This window comes from Chlorocebus sabaeus, chromosome 16 (genome assembly GCF_047675955.1).
Source record: "Chlorocebus sabaeus isolate Y175 chromosome 16, mChlSab1.0.hap1, whole genome shotgun sequence".
Lineage (NCBI taxonomy): Eukaryota > Metazoa > Chordata > Mammalia > Primates > Cercopithecidae > Chlorocebus > Chlorocebus sabaeus.
The window spans coordinates 19,856,559-19,881,881 of record NC_132919.1 but is presented as its reverse complement, the minus strand read 5'-3'; the positions used below and the strand labels follow the sequence as shown (position 1 = coordinate 19,881,881).

At 44.9% G+C, this 25,323-nt stretch overlaps 1 protein-coding gene across 5 annotated transcripts in view; it reads right to left on the bottom strand.

Annotated features, from left to right (window-relative positions):
- Positions 1–1,729: 1,729 nt before the first annotated feature.
- The window catches only part of SPECC1 (sperm antigen with calponin homology and coiled-coil domains 1), a 313,389-nt gene continuing 289,795 nt past the window's right edge, over positions 1,730–25,323 (bottom strand). For all 5 annotated transcript variants that reach the window (XM_008010643.3, XM_037987818.2, XM_008010644.3 and 2 more), the window contains 3 exons: positions 22,416–22,532; positions 13,365–13,424; positions 1,730–5,504 (listed from right to left, as the gene is read on the bottom strand). In XM_008010643.3, the coding sequence (XP_008008834.2) occupies positions 5,415–5,504; positions 13,365–13,424; positions 22,416–22,532 (267 nt within the window). In that variant the 3' untranslated portion in view covers positions 1,730–5,414. The remainder of the gene's footprint in view (positions 5,505–13,364; positions 13,425–22,415; positions 22,533–25,323) is intronic.

Here is a 25,323-nt window from a genome sequence, read left to right as displayed (position 1 = left end):
AGCCTGGCGACAGGGCTAGACTCCATCTCAAAAAAAAAAAAAAAAAAAAAAAAAGTTCTTCACCTTGCCTCCTCAATCTTGGCATAATTCCCCCTGCGAGTGGTTTCTGGGGTCTCAGTTGGCATTTAGTCACACGTATGACATTGCACATATTGTGTGCACATCTGCACAGCTCAGCAGTGTCCTGGGTAGGCCTTGAAGGGTGATCTTCATATGAGCCTGTGGCCTCAGCAAGAAAGCTGTACACGGGAAGCAGAGGAGCCAGCAGGAGCCCAGTCCTCTGCCGAAAATTCCAGCACCACCCGCAAGAGCAGCTGCCATGGAGATTGTGACCCAACACGGAATATATGCATGAAGATGCTGGTTTGAAAACACTCAGTGTAAGCGTGGCACTTTGAAAAAATATTAATGATAAATGTCACTGAGAAAAAAATCAGAAACAAAATATATTTATTAGAAATATTACAGTCATTTATCATACACTTTCCTGGGAATAAATACATCTAATTAGCATGTCATATCCTAACACTGCTGAGTACAATCTAGTGTGGTCTTTACAGACACGATGAGGCCACAGATGTATCAACTACATTCAACTAATGTAGTTAAAATTAGTGTGCTACTCAGGATGCTACAGATATAGCAAAATTCTAACCTGGTTCAGAGGAGTGAAATGCCCAGTGAATTGAGGCAACTGTAGATATTCAAAATGCTTCTAAAAAGGCTGTGAGGTTATGTCCCTTACTGCATGTCATTGGTAGATCATCTCAAAATGGCACTCGAGCTTTGGAAGGGTGAGAGCTATTGCTAGATTTGCATAGATGCAGGGGGTCTGCATCTATGGGCCCGAGTCCTCCATCTCCACAAGCCACCCCTCAGTGCGGGAGAGGAGGGGGAGGCTAAGGGAGTCTCTGTAACATTTGTGGACAGTAGGGAAGAGAGCATGGCAGAGATTCCTCACCGCTGGATGGCTTGTGCCCTGGGGATGTGTGTTTTTATCTAACACCCACCGGCATCTACTTGGGTTGGTCTCTACAAAAGCTGTAAAACAACAACGGAAAGAAAAAGGAAAACAAAAGACATATTATTTTTGAAATGAGAAGGGGCTAGGACAAGAGAAGCTCCTGAGAATGTTATCCCCACAGGGCGGGGGCCGGGAGCTACCATCAGACAAGGAAAACTCAATCCATGTTCGATGCAGAGGACAGCGACTTCTCGCCTTGAAAAACTCCCCTACTCTACTGGGGCTCGCATTTTGCAGCTGTCTTTCATGTAAAAATTATACATTAAAAAAAGGATCTTCAGAACCACCAAAGAATTTTAAATGACTGTACTGGCTGAGGGAAGATGGAAAGAAATGTGGCTGGTGTACAGGCCTCTGAAAGCCTCAGGACAGAAACTGGGAATGGCACGCTCTGCTGAGAACAGAAAATGTAAGATGCTGACCTTGTTTTCCCAGTTTACCAACTTTCCACCTTCACCTGGTGCTCAGAGCTCTGTTAAAAACAGACCTAAAAACCCTACCCCTTGGCCTAGCTGGGGTGGGGACTGCCTCCCCCAGGTCCTGCGCCTCCACACGCCAGTGGATGGCTTGGGGGAGCCCTACTAGCTGCTGTGCTAGAAGGCCTATTCCTGGACTCCTGAGGCCATCAGTCACAGTTTCAGGACCCCAGCAGAACCTGCCCTTCCCCGAAACACCACCTGTATTTCTTTTCTTTTTCTGTGTGTGTGTGTGTGTGTGTCTGTGAGAGAGACAGGGCCTCACTCTTTTGCCCAGGCCAGAGTGCAGTGGCACAAACACAGCTTACTGCAGCCTCAAACTCCTGGGCTCAAGTGCTGCTCCCACCTCAGTCTCCCAAGCAGCTGAGACTACAGGTGCCTGTCATTGTACCCAGCTAATTAAAAAAAAAAAATTTGGGCCAGGCGTGGTGGCTCACCCCTGTAGTCCCAGCCCTTTGGGAGGTTGAGGCAGGCATATCACTTGAGGTCGGGAGTTCGAGACCAGCCTGGTCAACATGGTGAAACTTTCTACTAAAAATACAAAAATATGCCAGGCATGGTGGCACATGCCTGTAATCCCAGCTACTCAGGAGGCTGAGGCAGGAGAATCACTTGAACCTGGGAGGCAGAGGTTGTAATGAGCCAAGATCACACCACTCTAGCCCGGGCGACAGAGTGAGATGCTCTCTCAAAAAAAAAAAAAAAAAAAAAAAGAAAAAATAAAAAAAATTTTTTTTTGTAGTCAGAGGTCTTGCAATGTTGCCCAGGCTGGTCTCCTACTCCTGGGCTCAAGCAATCCTCCCACCTCAACCTCCCAAAGTGCTGGGATTACAGGCATGAGCCACCATGCCTCACCACCATGTGTGTTTCTATGGACAGGACATGGCATTCCTCTTCTACATGCACACCCACTGGCAAAAAAAAAAAAAAAAAAAAAAAATGGTAGTCGGGGAAACTCCTTGAGTCGTAAAAATAAATTGCACATGGCCTTTCATGTTTCTGTCCTTCTTTTTAACCTAAAGAGAGCAGGATACAGACAAAAATGGGGGAGTTTGGCCACAGTCATTGGCAACTTGGGCTCCCATTGGAGAGGGGCTGGTATGGCCCCAGCGGGGCAGGAGGGAAACCACACCATTGCTCAGAGCTGGTTCTGGATGGTTCACACGTAATCACTCAAAATGGAGCCAATCACAGGACGGATGTGGTGGCTCACTCGAGTGAGCTGAAATCGCACCACTGGCACTCCAGCCTGGGCGACACAGCAAGACTCTTATCAAACAAAAACAAAAACAAACAAAAAAACAGCCAGGTTCGGTGGCTCATGCCCATAATCCCAGCACTTTGGGAGGCCAAGGCAGGTGGATAACCCAAGGTCAGGAGTTTGAGACCAGCTGGGCCAACATGGTGAAACCCCCTCTCTACTAAAAATACAAAAAAATTAGCTGGGTGTGGTGGTGGGCACCTGTAATCCCAGCTACATGGGAGGCTGAGGCAGGAGAATCGCTTAAACACGGGAGGCAGAGGTTGCAGTGAGCTGAGACGGTGCTATTGCCCTTCAGCGTGGGCAATAAGAAAGAAACTCCATCTCAAAATAAATAAGTAAAAATAAAAATAAAAAACAGAACCAAAAATAAAAAACAGAAAACACCCACTCCCACTCTGGGTATCCCAAGATAGCAACTGCTTCCCCACATACAACCCTGGAGTAATTCCAGCTTAAATCTAACAACCAGCAGCTCAACTCAACTACTTGGGATATTACTGTCCCCCACTTTAATGGTGGGTAAAGTACAAGTACAGGGTTAATAAAACATGCTTCAGACAAGTGCCTGAAGCAGCAGAAGTAATAACTTTCAGGTTGAATTGGTTGTGACTATGTGTCAAGTTTCATTTAAATACAAAGGCATGGGTGATGTAATGACCATCGCCAAACAGCTGCTCAGGAGCTCCAGGTTGCCTGCCTTGTGGCTGCCAGGGAAAGGTGTCCATCCCCTCAGTGGTGCTCCATGCAGCTGTGCTTCAGTCGCCCAAAGAACTTTCAAAACATGTAGACTGCATCTCTGGTCCCATTCCAGACATTCTGAAGTCAACCAACTAGGGCAGCCAAGAGTGTTTTCAAAAGGGTCCGCTGGAGGTTCTGACGCAGAGCTGCGGCTGGGATGCACTAACAGGGCTGGGGTCCTGTTAGTCTCAAGGTGGCTTGAGACTCAGAGATCCGCTGACCCGTGCAGCCCAGCTGCCACCTCTGCAAAGGTCTGACTTGGAGGAGGGGACTGAGCTCCTACCTCTCCAGGAATGGTCAGGGGCTGGACCTGCAGCCTCTAGAACCTGGCTCTGAACCAGTGGCTCAGATCAGCAATCCGAATGTACTTTGAGTAGTAATGGCAGTCACTGTCATTCTTGGTGACACACTGGAAGGATGATCCTTTGTTGGAGGGGCACTAACGGCCTATTTGGCACTGAAAACAGCAAGGGATGGGCATTACCTATTTCCCTCAACCACCTGTGTGAGCCACGCCCTCACTCACTGTGTAGTGCACACAGATCTGCCCAGAAGAATGCCACAGAGCCACCAGATGGGCACCTGGGCCGGACCAAGCACTTCTGAGGGAATGGGGCGGCTCGGGGGGGGCTCTGTTGCCACTTGAGGTGACCAGTAGGGTGCCAGGGCAATTGCATTCTTCTTCGTTAAGTATAAATGGGCCTTCACCGCCCACCCCTAAGGGCTTCTTTTTCCCATGCGGATGTAAGAGGCCTGGGGAAGCACTAAAGGCCACATCAGTCCAGAGCTGAAATACTGTCCGGATTTGCTGTCAGCCCAGAATCCCCAGAGGCACACACCCTCAGCCTGCTCCACCCTGCAAAGCAGACACAGGCCATTCACACACGTGTGACCTCCTGTCAAGTTCTGTGGGAGACAAGCCTGTGTGGGTGTGAATGGGAGTGTGAAGAACGGGAGGACAGAGGTGCGGGGATGAGGACTGCAGTTTCTCTAGTGTGAAAGCCACCGGCTGCTCGGGAGCACACAGACTGCGTTGGCAGAGGTGTGGGGAGCCTCCCAGGGGCTCCAGTAAAGCAGCCAGGGGCTCCCTTGCATTCTCACAGGCTTTCCTTTTGCTACAATAAATCAAATAAGGGACTGTGAGAGCTAAAAGTGAATCAAGTTCTAGGTGTTAATATTGTTACCTAGAACTCCCATCTTTCCCCAAAGGGCTGAGTGCGCACGTTTCCAGGTTGCCCTGGAACAAACGTTTTTTTGTGTTTTGTTGTTTTCTTTTTTTGGGGGGGAGGGGGGAAGGGAGGGTTCACAAGGGCAAAGTTTTGGTTTTTGTTTATTGTTTTTTTTGGGACAGGGTCTGGCTCTTTCACACAGGCTGGAGTGCAGGGGTATGCTCACAACTCACTGCAGCCTTGGACTCCTGGGCTCAAATGATCCTGCTGCCTTGGCTTCCTAAAGTGCTGGGATTCCAGCCACGAGCTACCACACCGAGCCAAGGGCAAAGGTTTCATAAAGGCAAAGCCAGGATATTTTTAACAACAGCAACCAAAAGACTGATTTGGAGATGCTCTTTGTCTGAAATTCTGCAGATGATGTGTTCAGTCACCCAATGGAATCAGCAAAACAAGCCTGGGTGTAGGGTCTTGGTCTGGAAGGAGGGAGGCTGGGCTCTTTAGAAGCATCCCACGGGAGATCAAAGAGTCCCCAATTTACAGTCCAGCTGTGTTTGCATTTGAGACAGGTACACAGTGGGACCCACTCTTTCCTATTTGGGTGTTGGTCCACTTGGATTGAGCCTGCCTCTGAAGTCTAGGCAGCTGGGTGGTGGGCAGAGCAGGGTCAGTGGACAGTGATCAGGCGCTTCCAGGACAAGCTGCAGCAGGTGGCAGTGGTGGCTGCTCCAGGCCCTCCATGGTTACGTCTCAAAGTACTTGTAGATCTGGGCCACGTACTGCATCACGCTCTGCCAGTCAGGCCGGTCCGTGTACAGCATCTCACTGAGTTCCTGCAGGGGAAGGGAATGGGGGATAGATCACAAGTCAGAACATCACAGACCTCTTCCCCTCAAGGACTTCAATCCAGTTCAGTTAGGGCTTACGCTGCCTGGAAACCCTCCACTTACACAGACAGAATGTGAAGACCAGCACAGGTGGTGCTGAAAACGATGGGTAAAAGGCCCTTTCCTCTCACTTATTCAGGAGATACTGTCTCTTTCCAAAAATGGAAAACATGACCTCCACCACTTTCATCTTTTAACCATATGACAGCATTTTAACAAGTTTTAAAAAGCAAAACTCACCCATAATTTCACTATTAAAATGACTTCCAAGCTTCTAAATTACATTTGAAGCCACCTCTAATTCCCCAGGCTCCCAGCACAGTGCACGTGCTATTATGTGGGCTGAGCATTTCACACCCGGGTCCCCGTGCTGCTATGCCATTGTGTGGGCTGCCGTTCTAGTGGATGCGCACTGACCAGGGAAACTGCTGTCCAACAAGGGACATGGCGTGCTGTGTATGCTCACCTCGTCAGCACCACAGACTCTGCGATCAGGATCTTTGTGCAGTATCGTTTTCTTTTGTCGAACTAGTCCCTCAAGATAACTTCCTAAGAGTGGGATTATCACAAAAGCCTTGAACCAATTTCAAATGCAACCATTTATTTTACCAGCATTAAGTGTTACCATTTAACATGTTTTTGTTGTTGTTATTTAACATAGTTTGGTGATTTTTTGGCTTATTTTTATTTTTACTTTTGCTAATTTGCTGGTTTTTACTATTTTTGTTCATTTCGCAAGTAAGCTTGTAATGAGCATGCATAATGTCCAGGAGAAAGGGAAGGGCAAGAAGGTGGGCATCTTGTCTGGCACTCAGTCAAACTTTTCTGAAATTTGTGCCACTGGACATATTTAATAATGAACTTTAGGATTGAATTAGGATTCCTGTGTGGTTACAAGAGAATACTAGGAAAGGACCCTGATGGAAAGCCAGAAGCAGAGATGCCATGGAAGTAAGGCTGAACTTAGCACATCCGTTCCTGGGCGTTGACAGAGCTGGCTGAGGCTGTTAATGAGCCATTAGTCCCAATTCAACATCTGAACAGACTTCACCTATTCTGCTCCCTGGTGATGCTAAAAAATTATCAGCATATCATTAATCATGGGAAAGGAGTGGAAGAGGAGTTGGTAGAACATTCCATGCAGGTACACGTAGAACAATTTTAAAAGAAAAACAAACTTCCACAGAATACAAGGATACAATGTCTCCTTCTACCTACACTGCTGTAGTCATGACTGCACAGAGACTGAGGCCTGGCAAGCTAAAATCCTTACCAAGGCGGGTTGCTAACATGACTTACAGAAAGGAAGTGATGAAGAATTGGGCATGCAATTTGGGAGACAGATGAGCTCTGGGAAAAGAAGGGATGCCTACAAACACAAGAGAGATGGCACACTGCACACTTTCCTCTGTATGATGGGAAGGGTGTGTCTTTAATCTCAGAAAGGACTCAGAAGTCCAGTCAATATTGACAGTTTTAAGCAGACTATTTTACACGCTTGAACTTCATAACTGAACTAAAAATATTTAGTACATTATTAACATCATATTTGAGAATTTGTGAAAAGATATTTTGTACATGTCAGAAGACAGAGTATGCTGCATTAGTAACAATCTTAAAGTCCATGACATTTGTTTGAATTAGTAGTTAAGACCCTCCAAAAGATACCAGACCCAGATGATTTCACTTATGAATTCTACTGAATACTTAAGGAAGAAATAATACCAATTCTATACAACCTCTTCAGCAAATGGAAGAGGAGAGAAGAGTTCCCAACTCATTCTATGATCCCAACATTATCCTGATACCAAAACTAGACACAAACATTACAGGAAATCTACACGCCAATTTCACATGAGTACACAATCTATTAACCTATAAAAGTATAATACATCATGATCAAGTGAGGTTCATCCCAGGAACACAAGGCTGGTTTAACATTCGTAAACTGATATAATTCATCATATTAACTAACTGAATGAGAAAAACCAGATGATCAAATCAACAGATGAAGAAAAAGCATCACACAAAATTCCACAACCAAGACAGTTTTTATATGTGGTAACTCTCAACAAACTAGGAACAGAAGGGAACCTCTTTCACCTAATAAAGGATATGTTTAAAAACCAACAGCTGACATCATACTGAATGGTGAAAGACTTGAACACTCTCCCCATAAAATCAGGAACAAGGCAAGGATGCCCTTTTTCATCTGTCCTATTTAAAACTGTACTGGACAGTAATCCCAGCACTTTGGGAGGCCGAGGCGGGTGGATCACCTGAGGTCAGGAGTTCAAGACGGGCCTGGCAAACATGTTGAAACTCCATCTATACTAAAAATACAAAAAAATTAGCCAGGCATGGTGGCAGGTGCCTGCAATCCCACTTACTCAGGAGGCTGAGGCAGAAGAATCACTTGAACCCGGGAGGCAGAGGTTGCAGTGAGCCGAGACCACGCCATTGCACTCCAGCCTGGGTGACAGAGCAAGCCTCCATCTCAAAATCAAAAACAAAAACAACAAAAAAACTGTCCTGGAAGTTCTAGCTAGTGCAAAACGGCATGAAAAAGAAAGAAACGGCATGCAGATTGGAAAGGGAGATATAAAACTGCCTTTATTTGCAGATGACGTGATTGTTTAGAAAATCCCAAAGCATTTAGATGCAGGTTTAGCTAAGTCTCAGGATACAAAGTTAGTATACAAAAGTCAATTGCTGTCCTATATACCGATTGAACAAATGCATTTTGTAATAGGAAAAACAATACCATTTACAATAGTACCAAAAAAAAGAAAAAAAAAAAAAAAAATCCAAATCTAACAAGATATGTCCAGAAGGCAGACACAGCTGTCAGGGTGGTTGAGGGCATAGGCTCTGGAGCTGCCTGCCTGGCAAAAGCTGCCTTTCCTGCTCAAAAGCCATGTGCCTCAGTTTCCTCCTGTAGAGTGCATCTACCTCGCAAGACCTCCGTGAGGGTCCAACAAGTCCATACATGAAAAATGCCCAGAATGGTAAACAGTAAATACATACAATAAATATGGAAAAAAAAATGCTTTTCACACAATAAAGCACAAATTCGCTATTTAAGCACAGCTCATCATGTTTACACTTGCAGAGTAGGCCCAGCCATGCCTCAGGAATTGCTGTGTGGTGACCTCCCTCCACGGGGGCATGCCAGCACCCAGTCCTGCAGCGGCTGTCCTGGTGGGCACGCTGGCACGCAGTGAGCAACAGCCCTCATGAACTACATGGCCTGGTAAAGACACAGCAGCCCTGGGGAACATGTTTTGGCTGTTTCTATGACAGTGATGTCACATATCCTTCCTCACCTAATTCCTTTTCTGGGGAGTTGCTCACACCTGCAATTGGGCTAAGATGGTCTCCTTACATGGTGGCTGAGGAAGAACACTTTCTAATATCTGGGGAACACTATAGAGCTTCACTTTTAAAGATCTCATCATCTCACACCAGTCAGAATGGCTACTGATAAAAAGTCAAAAAGTAACAGATGCTGACAAGGCTGTGGAGAAAAGGGAATACACTCTTTGTGGAAATGTAAATTAGTTCAGTTACTGTGGAAGGCAATTTGGAGATTTCTCAAAGAACTTAGAACTACCATTTGACCCAGCAATCCCATTACTGGGTATATATCCAAAAGAAAAGAAATCGTTCTACCAAAAACACATGCACACTTATGTTCACCGCAGTGCTAGTCACAATAGCAAAGACATGAAATCAATCTAGGTGTCCATCAACAGTAGACTGGATAAAGGGCCAGGTGCGGTGGCTCACAACCTGTAATCCCAGCCCTTTGGGAGGCTGAGGCAGGTGGATCACCTGAGGTCAGGAGCTCGAGACCAGCCTGGCCAACATGGTGAAACCCCATTTCTACTAAAAAAAAAAAAAAAAAAAAAATAGCTGTGTGTGGTGGTGCATGCCTATAATCCCAGTTACTCAGGAGGCTGAGGCAAGAGAATTGCTTGAACCTGGGAGACAGAGGTTGCAGTGAGCCAAGACTGCACCATTGCATTCTAGCTTGGGCAACAAGAGCAAAATTCCGTCTCAAAAAAAACCAAAACAAAACACAGTAGACTGGATAAAGAAAACATGGTACATATATACCATGGAATACTATGCAGCCATAAAAAGAACAAAATCATGTCCTTTGCGGCAGCACGGATTCAGCTAGAGGCCATTATCCTCAGCAAACTAATGCACAAACAGAAAACCAAATAAGACATATTCTCACTTATAAGTGGGAGCTCAACATTGGGTAGTCGTGGACATAACGATGGGGACAGTAGACACTGGGGACTACAAGAGGAAGAAGGGAGGGAGGGAGGCAAGGGCTGAAAAACTATTGGCTACTATGTGCACTACCTGGGTGACAGGATCAATCATACCCCAAACCTCAGCATCATCCAGTGTACCCATGTAACAAACCTGTACATGTACTCCTTGAATCTAAAATAAAAGCTGAAATTATAAAAACAAAGATCTCATCCTAATATGTTATACCCCAGAAACTTATATTTACTGGAATATAAACATATAATTTTCCTGGCATAATCTAACAACAGAACTTGATTGAAGATTTGGGTATTACTGCTGTCACTTCTGACTGGGTGTAGTTTTAAAGTGTCATGTGTAATATACTGGATTTTTCGATCAACATCCAAATATTGAAAAGCAAATTTAAGAATGTAGGAAATTTCTATTTTGTTGGTGGAATAAGCTGGGAAAGTGCTCACAAACACTCCTAAGTGCCTTTGAGATTAATTATCATGTGTGTCAGCAGCTCTTCACAGACCATCCACACAGACAAAACCCCGGGCTCTGACAACTAGGACAACAAAATGACCTCATTCACTAACTGCTAAAGCGCATTAGACGAAAATTAAGAAAAAGATATTAAATTTAAAAATAAGTAAATATTAATTACAACACTACAAAGAAAAATGTATTCTGTGTAAAATATAATCTTCCAACAAGGTCTCACTGTATCTTTATCCTTACCTGATCTCTCTGTTGGTACTCATTAGTTTTGTTCTTTCTGAAGGGAGATCCCTGCTACTCCACCCTGGTCAGATGTGTAAGTTTCCTCATACCTTTTTAAATTTCCTGGACTTGTAAATACACAATAGGAATATCTGCGTCTTAAAAATTTAGCAAAATCTGGGCTGATGGGGATATTTTTTCTTTGTGTGTGTGACTACATTTTAAAGCACAAATTCAACCTCTTTAATGGTTAAAGTTTTATTTCTTTCTGAGTATGTTTTGTAGGAATATTTACATTTAATATTTGAAGACATATACTTGTATTTTTCTATAAAACTGTCCATGCTGTTTCAAAATTATACTGGCATAGCACTGCTCATGGTGATAAGATTTCACAAAAGATGTACATTCACTTTTTCATTTCTCAGATTCCCCACGTGCTTTGAGGGTTAGAATTGTATCTTTTTTTTTTTTTTTTTTGAGATGGAGTTTCGCTCTTGTCGCCCAGGCTGGAGTGCAATGCTGCAATCTTGGCTCACTGAAACCTCCATCTCCTGGTTTCAAGCGATTCTCCTGCCTCAGTCTCCCAAGTAGCTGGGATTACAGGCACCCGCCATCATGCCCAGCTAATTTTTTGTATTTTTAGTAGATACAGGGTTTTGCAATGCTGGCCAGGCTGGTCTTGAACTCCTGACCTCAGGTGATCCACCCACCTCGGCCTCCCAAAGTGCTGGGATTACAGGGGTGAGCCACTGCACCCAGCCGGAATTGTATCTCATTTTTATTTCAGCTTAGATTTTCCCGATCCCTAATGAGATTGAACATCTTTAAAAATCCTCATTGATCATTTGTGATCTTCTTCTACGAATTTTCTATTCTAGCCTTTGATAATTTCCTACTAGGTTGTATTTTTATTACTGGTTAGCAGAAATTTTTAATAGATTATCTGTCTTTGCTTTTTCTGTAGTCTCATTATAATGTGTCTGGATGGATATTTTGTTTTATTCATCCTGCTTGAGAGGACTAAAGAATCTGTGGACTCTTTCATTCTCTTTTAATCATTCTGGAAAATTTTCAGGCATCATATCTTCAAATACCATCTCCATTCCATTCTTTCTATCCTTTTCATCTGGAATTCCCTCTGGGCATGGGACATGGCCATCGCCTGATTTTTTTTGGTCCATGTCTCTTAAACTCTGAGACAGACACTATTATTTAGATAGTCCAACAGTCATTCCCAAGCTCTCTCCCTTGCAGGCTTCCCACTAAAGAAACTGAAAACTGTTCATACACTCACTTCCTCAAATGCCCTTGCAGCTGGGGACCATGTAACAGAGTACTGCCAATGAGCTGGAGAAACCCAGGGAGCCTTTTACTTTCATTCTTTAAAGGGAAAGATAGAAGGCACTTGCTCTATCTCTTTCCCTTCTTCCTGTCCTATAGGTGGAAGTGATGTCTGAAGTTTGGCAGCTACCTTCAACTATAAAGGAACAAACATGGGGACAAAAGCAACAGATTAAAGATGGCGAGCATGGATAGGAGACATTCTGGGGCTTTGATTATAGTACTGAGTGGTGAACCAGTCCTAAAACCACTGTTGTTAAGAAAATTAACATTTTTATGGTTTAAGCAACTGTTGGTTGGGTTCTCCATTTCTTGAGGCTGAACACATACTAATTCAACCTTACCATTATATTTTATATTTTTTAATGTCTCTTTTATATTTTGGGTGATTTCCCCATATTTATTTTCCAACTTAATATTTCTCTCTTCTGCTGTATCTAATGATTGGCAACACATATTGTGGTCTTAATTCCAAATTTTCATTTCTAGAAGTGTTATTTGATTCTTTTTACAAATCTCTTTTTTAAATAGAATCCTTCGTTCCTTGTGGTTTCTATTCCTCCTTTTATCTCTTTCATATGTTTAAATAGTCTTTTTGTAGTCTCTTATTATTTATTATCTCAAGTTCTGGTAGATAATCCTTTTGTTTGCTATATCTGCTGACTAGTTCAAGTAGATCATTTTCTCAAGTGTTTTGTCACTTTTTAGTAGCCATTGTAGTATCAGCCCAGAGGCTTCCTGCATCCAAGAGTAAACCAAGGGCTTCATGCAGCACAGATATTATAAATTTGGACTCTAAACCTCATCTGGTCCTGTTTCCTTTCCTTGCAAGAGACTGTCTCTCTTTTCTCTCTCTTCTTTTCCTCTCTCTGCGTGCGCGCGCGTGCACAAAATCCCAGGTGGAGACCAGTTTCTTTATCACCTCTTTGGGCTGGCCGGTGGAGTTTTAGAGATTTCTGCTTTCACTAAGAAGAGCAGCATGTTGTGAGCCTTGGCTTTATGCAGACGTGGTGTTTGCTTGGCCCACCGTCCCCCATCCACCCCTGCCGAGTTTTGCAGGCTCAGTTGTGCCTGGTTTCTGCTTTGTTTTACATTTCTGGCATCTGGGTATTTCCCATTCTTTCCTGAGAGCTTAGCTATGTGTTGATATTTTTTTAAATAGCATTTTATTCAGATTTCCAGGTGCTCTGAACAAGAGGGCTTTAATAATAATTCAGTCCACTGTGTTTCCAGAACTGAAATTGGTCCATATGAAACCTTATGTGACTGAAAATCTCTTAGACTTGAAAATCTCTAAATCATATGTTCATATGTGATTAGATCAGCTGGATAACTCTATATCAGGTATTGAGAGCAACAGACTTTTGGCAAACAGATGTCAATGTTCTACAAGAAATCGTTTATCAGATGGCATAGTTATTTCTCATACAATTAAAGTATCACAAGGATACAAAATAGGATACTTACCAGGCTGGGTTTGATGCCTACACTTTCAGCTGCTTCAAATGCCAACAAAAGATTCCTCTTCTAGGTTAAAAAGACAAAGAGACTGGAATCAGTAATTTAAAATATATAGCTTTTGCCAAGAAAGAACATCAACTGATATTCCCATATAGATTATTCACTATTATAAAACAAAAATAGTAAGTCAAGTGTACAAAATATGGTCTCAGTTTAAGAAAAAAAAATAAACAGGTTGAAACTGCACCAAAACTAACATTACTGATTGACACCTACCAAAGATAAATTTTTGTTTAGTTTTGTCAAGATTACTTAATTTACAAATTACTTAATTTACACTTTGCAAGATTTATGGCATACACATTCTGTGGCATAACAAAGTTGCTTAATCATGATGCCATAACAAAAACATTATCAAGGTAATAAATGCATATATTATAGTATATATAGATTGTATTTAAATAAAATGAAAACCTGTTCCTTCAATCCTGGTCCTTCAGAGAACTAACTTTAAATTTCTGTTTAGTTATGGATTATTTCCATATCTCTGTAATATGCTTACACGACTACTACTTGATTTCTAAAATGAAGGCATTTTCTACTGACTTCCTCCAGGACAAATGAGGACTCAGGCACCATGCATCTGCCTCCTCGTTACACTGTAGATACATAGCTAATTTTCGTGCCCGTATTAATATTAGCTATGTTTGTGACCTTAAATAATATCCGTGAACTTCTATTTTTTGTCCCATTGGGTGTGGACAACACTTCCTGACTCTACTTTGTATGTCAGGAGTAAATTCCCCTTTCTTCCCTCTACCTGGTCAAGTTGTAAACTGCCACAGCTGAGAACATTGGCTTCCTTTTCTGGAAGCACATTTAAGTCCTTTGTGCTCTCTGACTAGAATGATTCCGGAAGCTGAAAACCACAAGCAGCATCACAGAAGCCAGTTCTGGGCACGTGTCCTCTACAGTTCCACCATCGAGAACTTCGCCACTCAAAGCATCATTCAAAGGAGTTCCTCTGTTACTCTACCAGTCGTCCAAAATCACCCCACATTTGAGTGTGCTCTAGATTTGGACCCTGCCTTTCTTCCAAAGTTTGGTTTTTTCCTACAGTGCCTGCTTGTTTGGGGTTTTTCCTTACTGGGAGGAGGACTTCAAGCCTCCTTCTCATCTGGCCTCTTGCCCATTCTGACTGTTGCTTTTAAGTCCTAACATTCTCCTCATGGCTGCTGCCATTCTGTTCTGACACAGAAGGCCTGCATCACAGTGGGACCCTGGCCTCCTCGCACAGCTTCTCATCTCCTTTATCACAGCCTCGAGCTCTTAATCATCTCATCATTCTATGAAACCCTTTAGCTCCAAGCCCTCCAGAACCTCACTGATTTTTGGATTTTACTCCCATTCTATTGCCCAGGTTTCCTTCTTAAGAAAGAATATGGGGAGACATATTTTCTGGATGTATGAAAATTTCCCTTTTCTACCATCACATTCAGTTAACGGGCTGGCTGGACAGGGAAAATAATTTCCCCTTAGAACGTTAATGGTGGTGGCTCCACCATCATTCAGCCCTAGTGTGTGGCTTCTTTTGTGGACTCTTCCTAGCTATTCTCTGATGTGTGTTCATCTAGATGAACTTAAGAATCCTTTGATCATGCTTCTCCCATTCCAAAATTCATTTCAAAATTATTAGGATTATATTAAAATTTAATTTAAGTATAATTGAGAGAGAAATGTTTCTTTACATACTCAGTTTTATGTTCCTCAGTGGAATTTCTTTGAGATGGAATCTTGCCCTGTCACCCAGGCTGGAGTGTAGTGACTCGAGCTCAGCTCACTGCAACCTCTGCCTCCCGGGTTCAAGTGATTCTCGTTTCTCAGTCACCTCAGTAGCTGAGATTATAGACATGCAACACCACACCTGGCTAATTTTTTTTTTTTTTTTTTTTTGTATTTTTAGTAGAGACTGGGTTTCACCATATTGGCCAGGCTGGTTTTGAACTCCTGACCTCAGATGATCCGCCTGTCTAGGCCTTCCAAACTGCTGGGATTACAGATGTGGGCTACTGCACCTGGCCAAATTTCTTAATTTTATACATTTAGATTTTATACATAATTATAGATTTTAGATTTCATACATCATTTTATACACTTTTCCATTTCCCCCACAGCTCTCACTCTCTGCCCTTGCTTGAACATCTAGAGTCTGAAGCGACGGGTTTTCCCTGACACTGAAGCAAACTCTAGGCACCAGGTCACTGAAAAACAGAAAGATGTGGCCACCACATTTTCTTCCAGTCTGTGGCCCATGCTGTGGAAAGCTGCTGATCTGTGGTGATCCCGCCCAAGCTGCCATGCCCGTTCCTTGAAATTAAAGGAAAGGAGCGGGCATGCGCTGGAAACTGCACACTTGTTTCCCTAACGCTACTCTGTTCTGTTGAGACAGGAGCTGTGCACTCCTGGCTTTCTTCCATTTAGCCCAAATGACTGGCAGCAATCTCCTATTTTGGTGCTATTGAAGCCTTTGTCTTTACTTCAAAGCTATTTTGGTTAGTTTTTGAAGAGGTGGGGGGTTTTTAGCCAGTGTTTAGGCCACCATTATTCCAGAAGTCAAATATTTTATGGCTTTTAATATGTAATGCCAAACATTGCTTTCCAGAACATTACCCCAATTTTTGGTTCCAGCAATAGTGTAAAAGTGGCCATTTTCCTGTACTGTCTCTGCCAAATGTGTCAGGCTGAAAATATTTTATTATTTTAATTTGTATTCATTGATTACTAGTAAGGTCTAATGAGAAGGCATTTCTAAACTCAAGGTTTTATGCAAAAACTTTCCAGCTTGATTCTAACGAAACCACTTATGTTTTCTTTTTCTTTTTCTTTTTTTTTTTTTTAGATGGACTCACTACCGCAGCCTCAAAAATTCTGGGTTCAAGGGATCCCCTGGCCTCAGGCTCCGGAGTAGCTGGGATTACAGGTGTGTGCCACCACGCCTGGCACCGCTTGTGTTTTCACAGGGTGCTGCATGCTGTTTCTTCTGTATTCAATATCTGTTGTGAAAACACAGGTGGAGCTGGGCATGGTGGCATGCGCCTGTAATCCCAGTTACTCCAAAGCCTGACGTGGGAGGATCCCTTGATGAAAAACTGTCTCAAAATACCCTGAAATAGTACACAGGGTGACATGGAATACAGAGAGAGGGTGGTTTTTTATTCACAACAGTGACTTTTATTCATTTTTGCAGCAGCAGAACATCTGTGACCAAGTGTTATTATCCTAGTGCTCTTTCATTTGATCACTGTCACCATCACTGTGCAGAGGCCCTGGGAGGTAGAAGCCACAGATAAGCAGCAGCTCCGAAGGGCCTCACTTCCCCCATGGGCTGTAAGCTTCAGATGCGGCTCAGCCCATAGGGGCCGGGCAGGGGGACGTCATCGCTGCTTCAGTCTGCCCTGGTCTGGAGAGGATAGTGCAGGCCTGGGACCTTCCAGTTCTAGGACAGCCTAAGCACCCAACCTGTGGCAAAACTCTGTCACCGGCAGGACTTGAGGGGCTGTGCTCGTTGGGCCTCACACTCAAAACCAACGGGAGAATGGATGCCGATCCTAGAGTTCCCCCTCTCGGGGTCACACCTCATTCATTTCAGACACTGACATAAGCACGCTCCAGTCCACCACCTGAGTCCGTCTGGACTAAGCAGAGAGTTGCATAGGCAGACAAGTGAATGCCCTATCTTTTTACTGAAAACAAGAGAAACAAAAACGACTGTGCACAGTGATGCACAACTGTAATCCCAGACCTACTGGGAGGCTGAAGCGGGTGGATCACCTGAGGTCAGGAGTTTGAGACCAGCCTGACCAACATGATGAAACTCCATCTCTACTAAAAATATAAAAACTAGCCAGGTGTAGTGGTGTGTGCCTGTAGTCCCAGTTACTCGAGAGGTTGAGGCAGGAGAATCGCTTGAACCTGGGAGGCGGAGGTTGCAGTGAGCTGAGATGGCACCACTGCACTCCAGCCTGGGTGACAGAGTAAGATTGTCTCAAAACAGCAACAACAAAATGACAAAATCTTCCATGGACTGTATATCGCACCCTGTGATCATATATCTCTTTACTATCATAGAAGACATGCTTGTTAGTTTTTTTTTTTGTTTTTTTTTTTGAGACGGAGTCTTGCTCTGTCGCCCAGGCTGGAGTGCAGTGGTCGGATCTCAGCTCACTGCAAGCTCCACCTCCCGGGTTCATGCCATTCTCCTGCCTCAGCCTCCCGAGTAGCTGGGACTACAGGCGCCCGCCACCTCGCCCGGCTAGTTTTTTTGTAGTTTTAGTAGAGACGGGGTTTCACCGTGTTAGCCAGGATGGTCTCGATCTTCTGACCTCGTGATCCGCCCATCTCGGCCTCCCAAAGTGCTGGGATTACAGGCTTGAGCCACCGCGCCCGGCCCAACATGCTTGTTAGTTTTTATCAAAAATTCCCTACTTAATACCAATGTCAAACAGACATAGTTTAATTGCTTCCATCCAGGTGGGGACAACTCATAATTTCTATACATTCTGGGCTATCAACAACTTTATCATATGCTTTTTAGATTTTGATTTTAATAGAGTTTACAAACGTGAAAGGCTTCTCTTGGTGCCCTTTCTGATGAATGTGTAAATAGTAATTTTTTGAAAATGCCCTGGCACTGAGCACACAGGGGAACACAGCTCCAAGCTGAGGCTGGACAGATGTGCCTCTCATCCTGATGATGCAAGGTGTGTGCTGCATTCACATCCACTTGCTTCCTGTGAAACCCAGCTTCTAACACACTTTTAGGAAATCTTCCCTGCTCTTTCCCCACTCTGCACTAGCAAGATTCCTTCCGTGTGCTCAGTTTTATACTGTATGGGTTTGCCTGTTGGGATACGTTATTTTGAAAACCCACACCTGTAACTGTGATAGATATGGCCTCTCTCACCAAAAAGAATGCCAGCATCCCCCAGGGCAAGCCACACACCAAGAAGTGGCGAATGTCACTGCAGCCACTGTGGCTCCTCCAGAGTGTGGCCAGGATGGGGAATTTAGGAAACAGGAGGCTGGTTGTTCCTTCAGGGAGTGGCAAATGGGCTGTAATTAGCAAACTAAATCCTAGGCTCTGGGACACAACCCAACTCAAGATTACTGTGAGGCCAAATAGATCCTAAAATGAAAAATACCAGACATCCAGGGCCGACTTGGACTCTCATCACAGATCCGCAGTCTTCCACAGGCTGCCTTCCACATTCCCTGGTGGTTGGGTGATTGGTCTGGGGAAAAAATTCAACTCTGCATGTAGGGAACAGGGCCCTACGCCATGGCCTCAGCCTGCCCCCACTGCATGCTGCCACAGCTGCGGGAGGTCTGGGCAGCTGGCGGAGGAGCCTCTGCCCTCAGAATCACAGAGACTAGCACCAGGCACAGGGGCTCTGGCCCAGGAGGCAAGGCTCACAGTTCGGAGCCTGAGCGCAAACACTGTTAGGTCCATAATTTTCCAACAGAGCCATGCTGATTCCAGGACAAAGCAGCCAGTCTGTGTGGATGACTGCAGGGAGTGACGCCCACACACTGCCAGGAGGACATGGATGTGTGCGTGTGTGGGCTTCACCCAGCAGTGTTAGGAAGGCCTTCTGACTATTTTCAGTGCTTTCATGCCCACTATTTCCTCAGTTATCTCCAAACGGCATATCAGAAAAGCAGAGACTAAGACATCAACAGGGCAGGGAGGGAATGAATGCGTAGATCACACCTGTGACCCGTGAGGCCGCTACAGCCTGTGGCCCCAACTCAGGCCGCCTCTCTGGCTGCTCCTTCCCGGTCCCCTTTGCTGTGTCCTCCTCCTCTACCTCCATGACAAACACTGGGGTTCCCAGATGTGTTCCTTGGTTCTCCCTCTCTATGCTTCCCTAAGAACAAAGGACTGGGTGCTCTCCTCCAGTCTGACGACTTTAAATTCCATTTGTGCCCATGCTGTCCAACATGGCAACCACACATGATGTGGCTACTTAAATTAAAATCAAAATTAAAAATTCAGTCTTCAGTCACATCTGCCACATTTCTAGTGCTCAAGAGCAGGTATGGTTGGTGGTTGCCCTGTGGGCAGTGCAGATACAGAACATTCCCATCATCTCAGGAACCTGCATTAGACAGCATGGATCTCTTCATGGACAACCCCCAGATCTGTTTCCAGCTCTGCTCTCCCATCCAGCTCTGGATTTGCCGCGCAATTGCCTGCCTGCCATCACCACCTGCGTATTTCACAGCACCTCAGACTTCACATGATTTAAACACCTTTCCCTCAGAATGTTTAATAATCCTGTCCAGCCTGCTTCACAAAAGAAGCAACCCACAGAAAAGTAATTTAAAGATTTTAATACATTCTGTGATGGTTAATTGTATGTGTCAACTTGGATAGGCATGGTACCCAGATATTTGGCCAAATATTATTCTAGATGTTTCTGTGAAGCTTTTTTGTTTGTTTGTTTCAGACAGGGTCTCTGTCACCCAGGCTGGACAGCAGTGGTGCGATCACAGCTTTGCTACAGCCTCAAACTCCCAGCATCAAGTGACTCTCCCACCTCAACCTCCCGAGTAGCTGGGACCTCAGATGTGTGCCACCAAGCCCAGCTAATTAAAAAAAACTTTTTTTTTTAGAAATGGGGGTCTCCCTATGTTGCGTAGGCTGGTCTTAAACTCCTGGGTTCAAGTGATCCTCCTGTCTTGGCCTCCCCAAGTGCTGGCATTACAAGTCTGAGCCCCCATGCATGGCCCAACAACAGACTTTGGGCAAAGCAAATGACCCCACTTAGAGTGGGTGGGCCTCATCTAATCAAGCGAAGGCTTTAATAGAAAAGGCTAACCCCTACCCAAGAAGAGGGAATCCCACCAGCAAATGGCCTTCACATTGGGACTGCAGTATTAGCTCTTCCCTGAGTCTCCAGCCTGCTGGCTTACCCTGCAGATGTTGGACTTGCTAGCTTCTATAATCTCGAGCTAGTTCCTTAGAATAAATCTCTCTCCCTGGCCCCCACCCCTCCACACCCCCACCTCCCCCCCACACACACACACACACACTCTCTCTCTCTCTCTCTCTCTCTCTCTCTTTTTCTCTCTCTCTGTCTTTCTCTCTCTCTCTCTCTTTTGGTTTTGCTTCTCTGGAGAATTCTATCGCCTTAAAAAACTAAATTACTTTGCTCAGTTATTGTCATTGCTATGACCCTTCTTTGTACTTTATTTAAATCCTGATGTGGGATAATCAAAACAGAGCTTTTAAACATATCTATGCCCTCCCCATCTCAGAAAATGACCCTTTCAAACTAGACACCAGGGCATCATCTTTGACTCCTTCCTCACCTCCTCCCCTACAACCAATCTGTCACTAAGTCCAGTTGAGTCTGTCTGAGACATATTTTGAATCTTTCTAGGTCTTTCCATCTGTGTTGCTACCACCCTAGTGGTTACTGGGTGAGGCCAAACCAGAGCTGTGGGGAAGCTCTGCGGCCTCTGCCCCTCGGACTCCCCGGATCAGCCCAGCTACAGGGTCTGCCCCTTGGCTTCCCTGGGTCAGCACAGCCTCTCTGGCCCCACTAACCACATCCAGCCAACCAGCCTTCTTCCACGGCCTGGACAACACCAAGGTGTTCCCCAGCAGCTGCAGCTGCTCCATAGCCCTGGCTCTGCACTGCTGCCTCCTCCACCTTCCAATGCCAGTTTCTTTTTTTCTTTTTCTTTTCTTTTCTTTTTTTTTTTTTTTTGAGACGGAGTCTTGCTCTGCTGCCCAGGCTGAAGTGCAGTGGTGCGATCTTGGCTCACTGCAACCTCCGCCTCCCAGGTTCAATCAATTTTCCTGCCTCAGCCTCCCAAGTAGCTGGGATTACAGGTGCGCACCACCACGCCCAGCTAATTTTTGTATTTTTAGTAGAGGCGGGGTTTCATCATGTTGCGCAGGCTGCTCTCAAACTCCTGAACTCAGATGTCCACCTGCTTTGGGCTCCCAAAGTACTGGGATTACAGGGGTGAGCCACTGTGCCCAGCCCCGACGCCAGTTTTGACATCACTGCTGCAGTCTCCCTGGTCTAACTGCGATCCCCGTCACTCAGTCTCACAGCACTGAGTTTCTCTCTGGGCTCTTTGACCACTTATCCTTGCTCATTTATAATTTTACTTGTTATAAATCTACTCGCTTGCTTATTGTCTGTCTAGCTCATGAGGGCGCAGAACGTCTCTACTGTTTATTGTTTTCTTATGACAGTGCCCAATGCTTGACAAGAAATTCTTGAGTGACCAACAGCAGGACCCAGCACAGCATTTTCCAAAGTATTCTCTGTGGGACATTTTGTAGGAGGTTCTAGGTCAAGGGTTGGCAAACTGCTGACCATGGGCCAAATCTGGCTCATAGCCTGTTTTTGTAAATAAAGTTTTGTTGGCACACAGCCATGCCCATTCATTTACAAAGTGATCAATGGCCTCTTTAGCCTGATGGTAGAGTTGGATAGTTGTGACTGAGACCAACCGACCCACTGAGTCTATTACGTGGCCCTTAACAGGGAAAATTTGCCAACCCTTGTTATGGTGATTGTAGTAAAATAAACAAATATAAGTAAAGAGGTTATGTGGATCTGATCTATGTTGGGTTAAACAGTCACACCGATTTCTTAATGTAGGACTTCTTGAAGTCTTTAATGTGTTAACAGGCACCATGCTCTCTGAAAATGTGATGCAATATACAGTGTCCCAGACTTATCTGAGCAGGGAATTCTTTTTGTTGGTGCTTGCTAGTTCTTTGGAATAGCCTTTGAAAAATGCTGGCCAAGGTCTTGAAACTATGAAGGTGAGATTCCTCAGAAGGGAAGCTGAGGAAGATTTGCTGAGGATGGGATTCCACGGTGCAGTCACACATTCACGAGTTATCTATACCTGGTATCAATACCCAACTTCTACTTCAGGCCTGTTAGCCCCTCCCACAGTGGGGTTTCTCAATTAGGAATCCCCCTGCATTTCCTAGAGGATAACCAAGGTGACAGGGCCACGACTTACTTTCTCCTGACTGTTCAGCTCCTGGTAGGGGATGTGGGCAGGCAGGTAGGTGTGGAGCAGAGCACAGAAGGCCAGGCCATCGCTCCAGCTGCTGCTGAAATTGGTGATGTCAATGTTCTGCAGGGGAGAAAAGTAGTAATAAACAAATACTATTGTGAACTGTGCAGTATCACAGATGAGGGAGACTGGGATAAGATGGGAATCTACCTTTGGATTTTTCAGTAAGGCAACATAAGAATAAACTTCCCAAATTTGCTCAGAGTACATTTCATTTTGGTACCAGGAATGGCCTGGTGTTGCCCAACTCCATTCACAGGATAGCACTGAGGAAAAGCCTTCAGTGCTCAAAACAGTAGAGGATTTCCGTCCATCCCTCAGGAGAGTCATCAAAGGCTCAAAGATATCTTATTCTCAAATTAACCTGCCTGATTAGTTTTGTACATGCCAGCATTTCCCAGACTCATTTGGTCAAGGAAGAATCACTATCACCATCATCATCATCGCCACCATCATCATCACTACCTTCATAACAATTACCATCATCACTACCATCATCATCACTACCTTCATAACCATTCCCATCATCACTATCTTCATAACCATTCCCATCATCACTACCTTCATAACCATTCCCATCATCACTACCTTCATAACCATTCCCATCATCACTACCATCATCACTACCTTCATAACCATTCCCATCATCCCCACCACCATCATCACTACCACCATCATCACTACCTTCATAACCATTCCCATCATCACTACCTTCATAACCATTCCCATCATCACTACCTTCATAACCATTCCCATCATCACTACCTTCATAACCATTCCCATCATCACTACCATCATCACTACCTTCATAACCATTCCCATCACCCCCACCACCATCATCACTACCACCATCATCACTACCTTCATAACCATTCCCATCATCACTATCATCATCATCACTACCTTCATAACAATTACCATCATCCCCACCACCATCATCACTATCATCATCATCACTACCTTCATAACCATTCCCATCATCACTACCTTCATAACCATTCCCATCATCACTACCTTCATAACCATTCCCATCATCACTACCATCATCACTACCTTCATAACCATTACCATCACCACCACCATCACCACCACCTTCATAACCATTCCCATCATCACTACCATCATCATCACTACCTTCATAACCATTCCCATCATCACTATCATCATCACTACCTTCATAACCATTACCATCACCACCACCATCACCACCACCTTCATAACCATTCCCATCATCACTACCATCATCATCACTACCTTCATAACCATTACCATCACCACCACCATCATCACCACCTTCATAACCATTCCCATCATCACTACCATCATCATCACTACCTTCATAACCATTCCCATCATCTCCACCACCATCATCACCACCTTCATAACCATTACCATCATCCCCACCACCATCATCACTACCTTCATAACCATTCCCATCATCTCCACCACCATCATCACTACCTTCATAACCATTCCCATCATCACTACCATCATCATCACTACCTTCATAACCATTACCATCATCACCACCATCATCATCCCCACCACCATCATCACTACCATCACTACCACCATCGCTATCTCTGTATAATCCCAATTCACAACAAGCAGACCAAGATGAGAAGGTCTTAAAGACCTACAAGGCTGTCTCTGGATTCCTCTTCCTACCACACTCTTCTCCCCATCATTTAGGAGGCTTCTCAGGGGGAAAAGAAAACCCTTCCTTCCCAGCAGCCCCCTGTCAGCATGCCAAACAAGCAGGGAGCATGAGACTGCATGGGAAGAAAGAAGCTCCTCCTTCAGGATGGGTGCAGCTCCCAGCAGCTGCTTGGTACACAGTGATAAGGAAACTAAAATTCAACTCTAGCCGGGCATGATGGCTCACGCCTGTATTCCCAACACTTTGGAAGGCCAAGGCAAGTGGATCACCTGAGGTCAAGAGTTTGAAACCAGCTTAGCCAAGATGGTTAAACCCCGTCTCTACTAAAAATACAAAAATAAGCCAGGGGTGGTGGCGGGCACCTGTAATCCCAGCTACTTGGGAGGCTGGGGCAGGCGAATGCCTTGAACCTGGGAAGTGGAGGTTGTAGCGAACTGAGACTGCACCACTGCACTCCAGCCTAGATTAACACTCTGTCTCAAAAAAACAAACAAACAAACAAAAAAATTGAATTCTAAGTCCCTGGCCATGGAGACGGTGGCTTCTGAAGACTCCTGTGCAGGTCCCCTAGGCCAGCTGGGGATTCCAGTGCATCCCCATCTCTTAGATCCTCAGTTCTGTCACCCACCTGCTCACCCCAACAAGGTTTTCTTCCCTGGATCCACAAAATTTGTCCCAAATGAAGCATCAGGTTCCCAAGCCTGCTAAAGCTGGGAGCTCAGGTTGTTTAAGCAGGGGCCTTGCAAGAGACTGCAGAATCGGGGAATAGCTTGAGCTTGGCTGAGTTTTAGGTCTGCGTTGGGTTTTGGGACAAGAAGAATTGGGCAAGCCTAGGGTTCCTTGCCGCAGTCTCCCCACAGCCACTGAGGAGCTCTTCCTCTTCATGCCCTGTCCTGGGAAATGTGAAGCCAGCAAACTTGGAAAGCTGTGGTGGGTGCTGGCTCCCTCCCACAGGGTGGACACTGACCACTGTTCCTTCCCTCCGCCCAGATGGCCAAATGCAGCCCTACAACAAGTTAACTCTCTGACTGCCCTGGGAAGGTCATTTAGGGTGTTTCTGTCAGAATCAATTTGTAGCTGAAAAGGAGAGGCAGGGTGAAGAGGAATGAGGTATGACATTAAGATGGAATAAGAGAAGGAGGTTTGATGGAACTCTCCTCAGTGTGTGTAAAGAGGTTCTGGAGAACATGC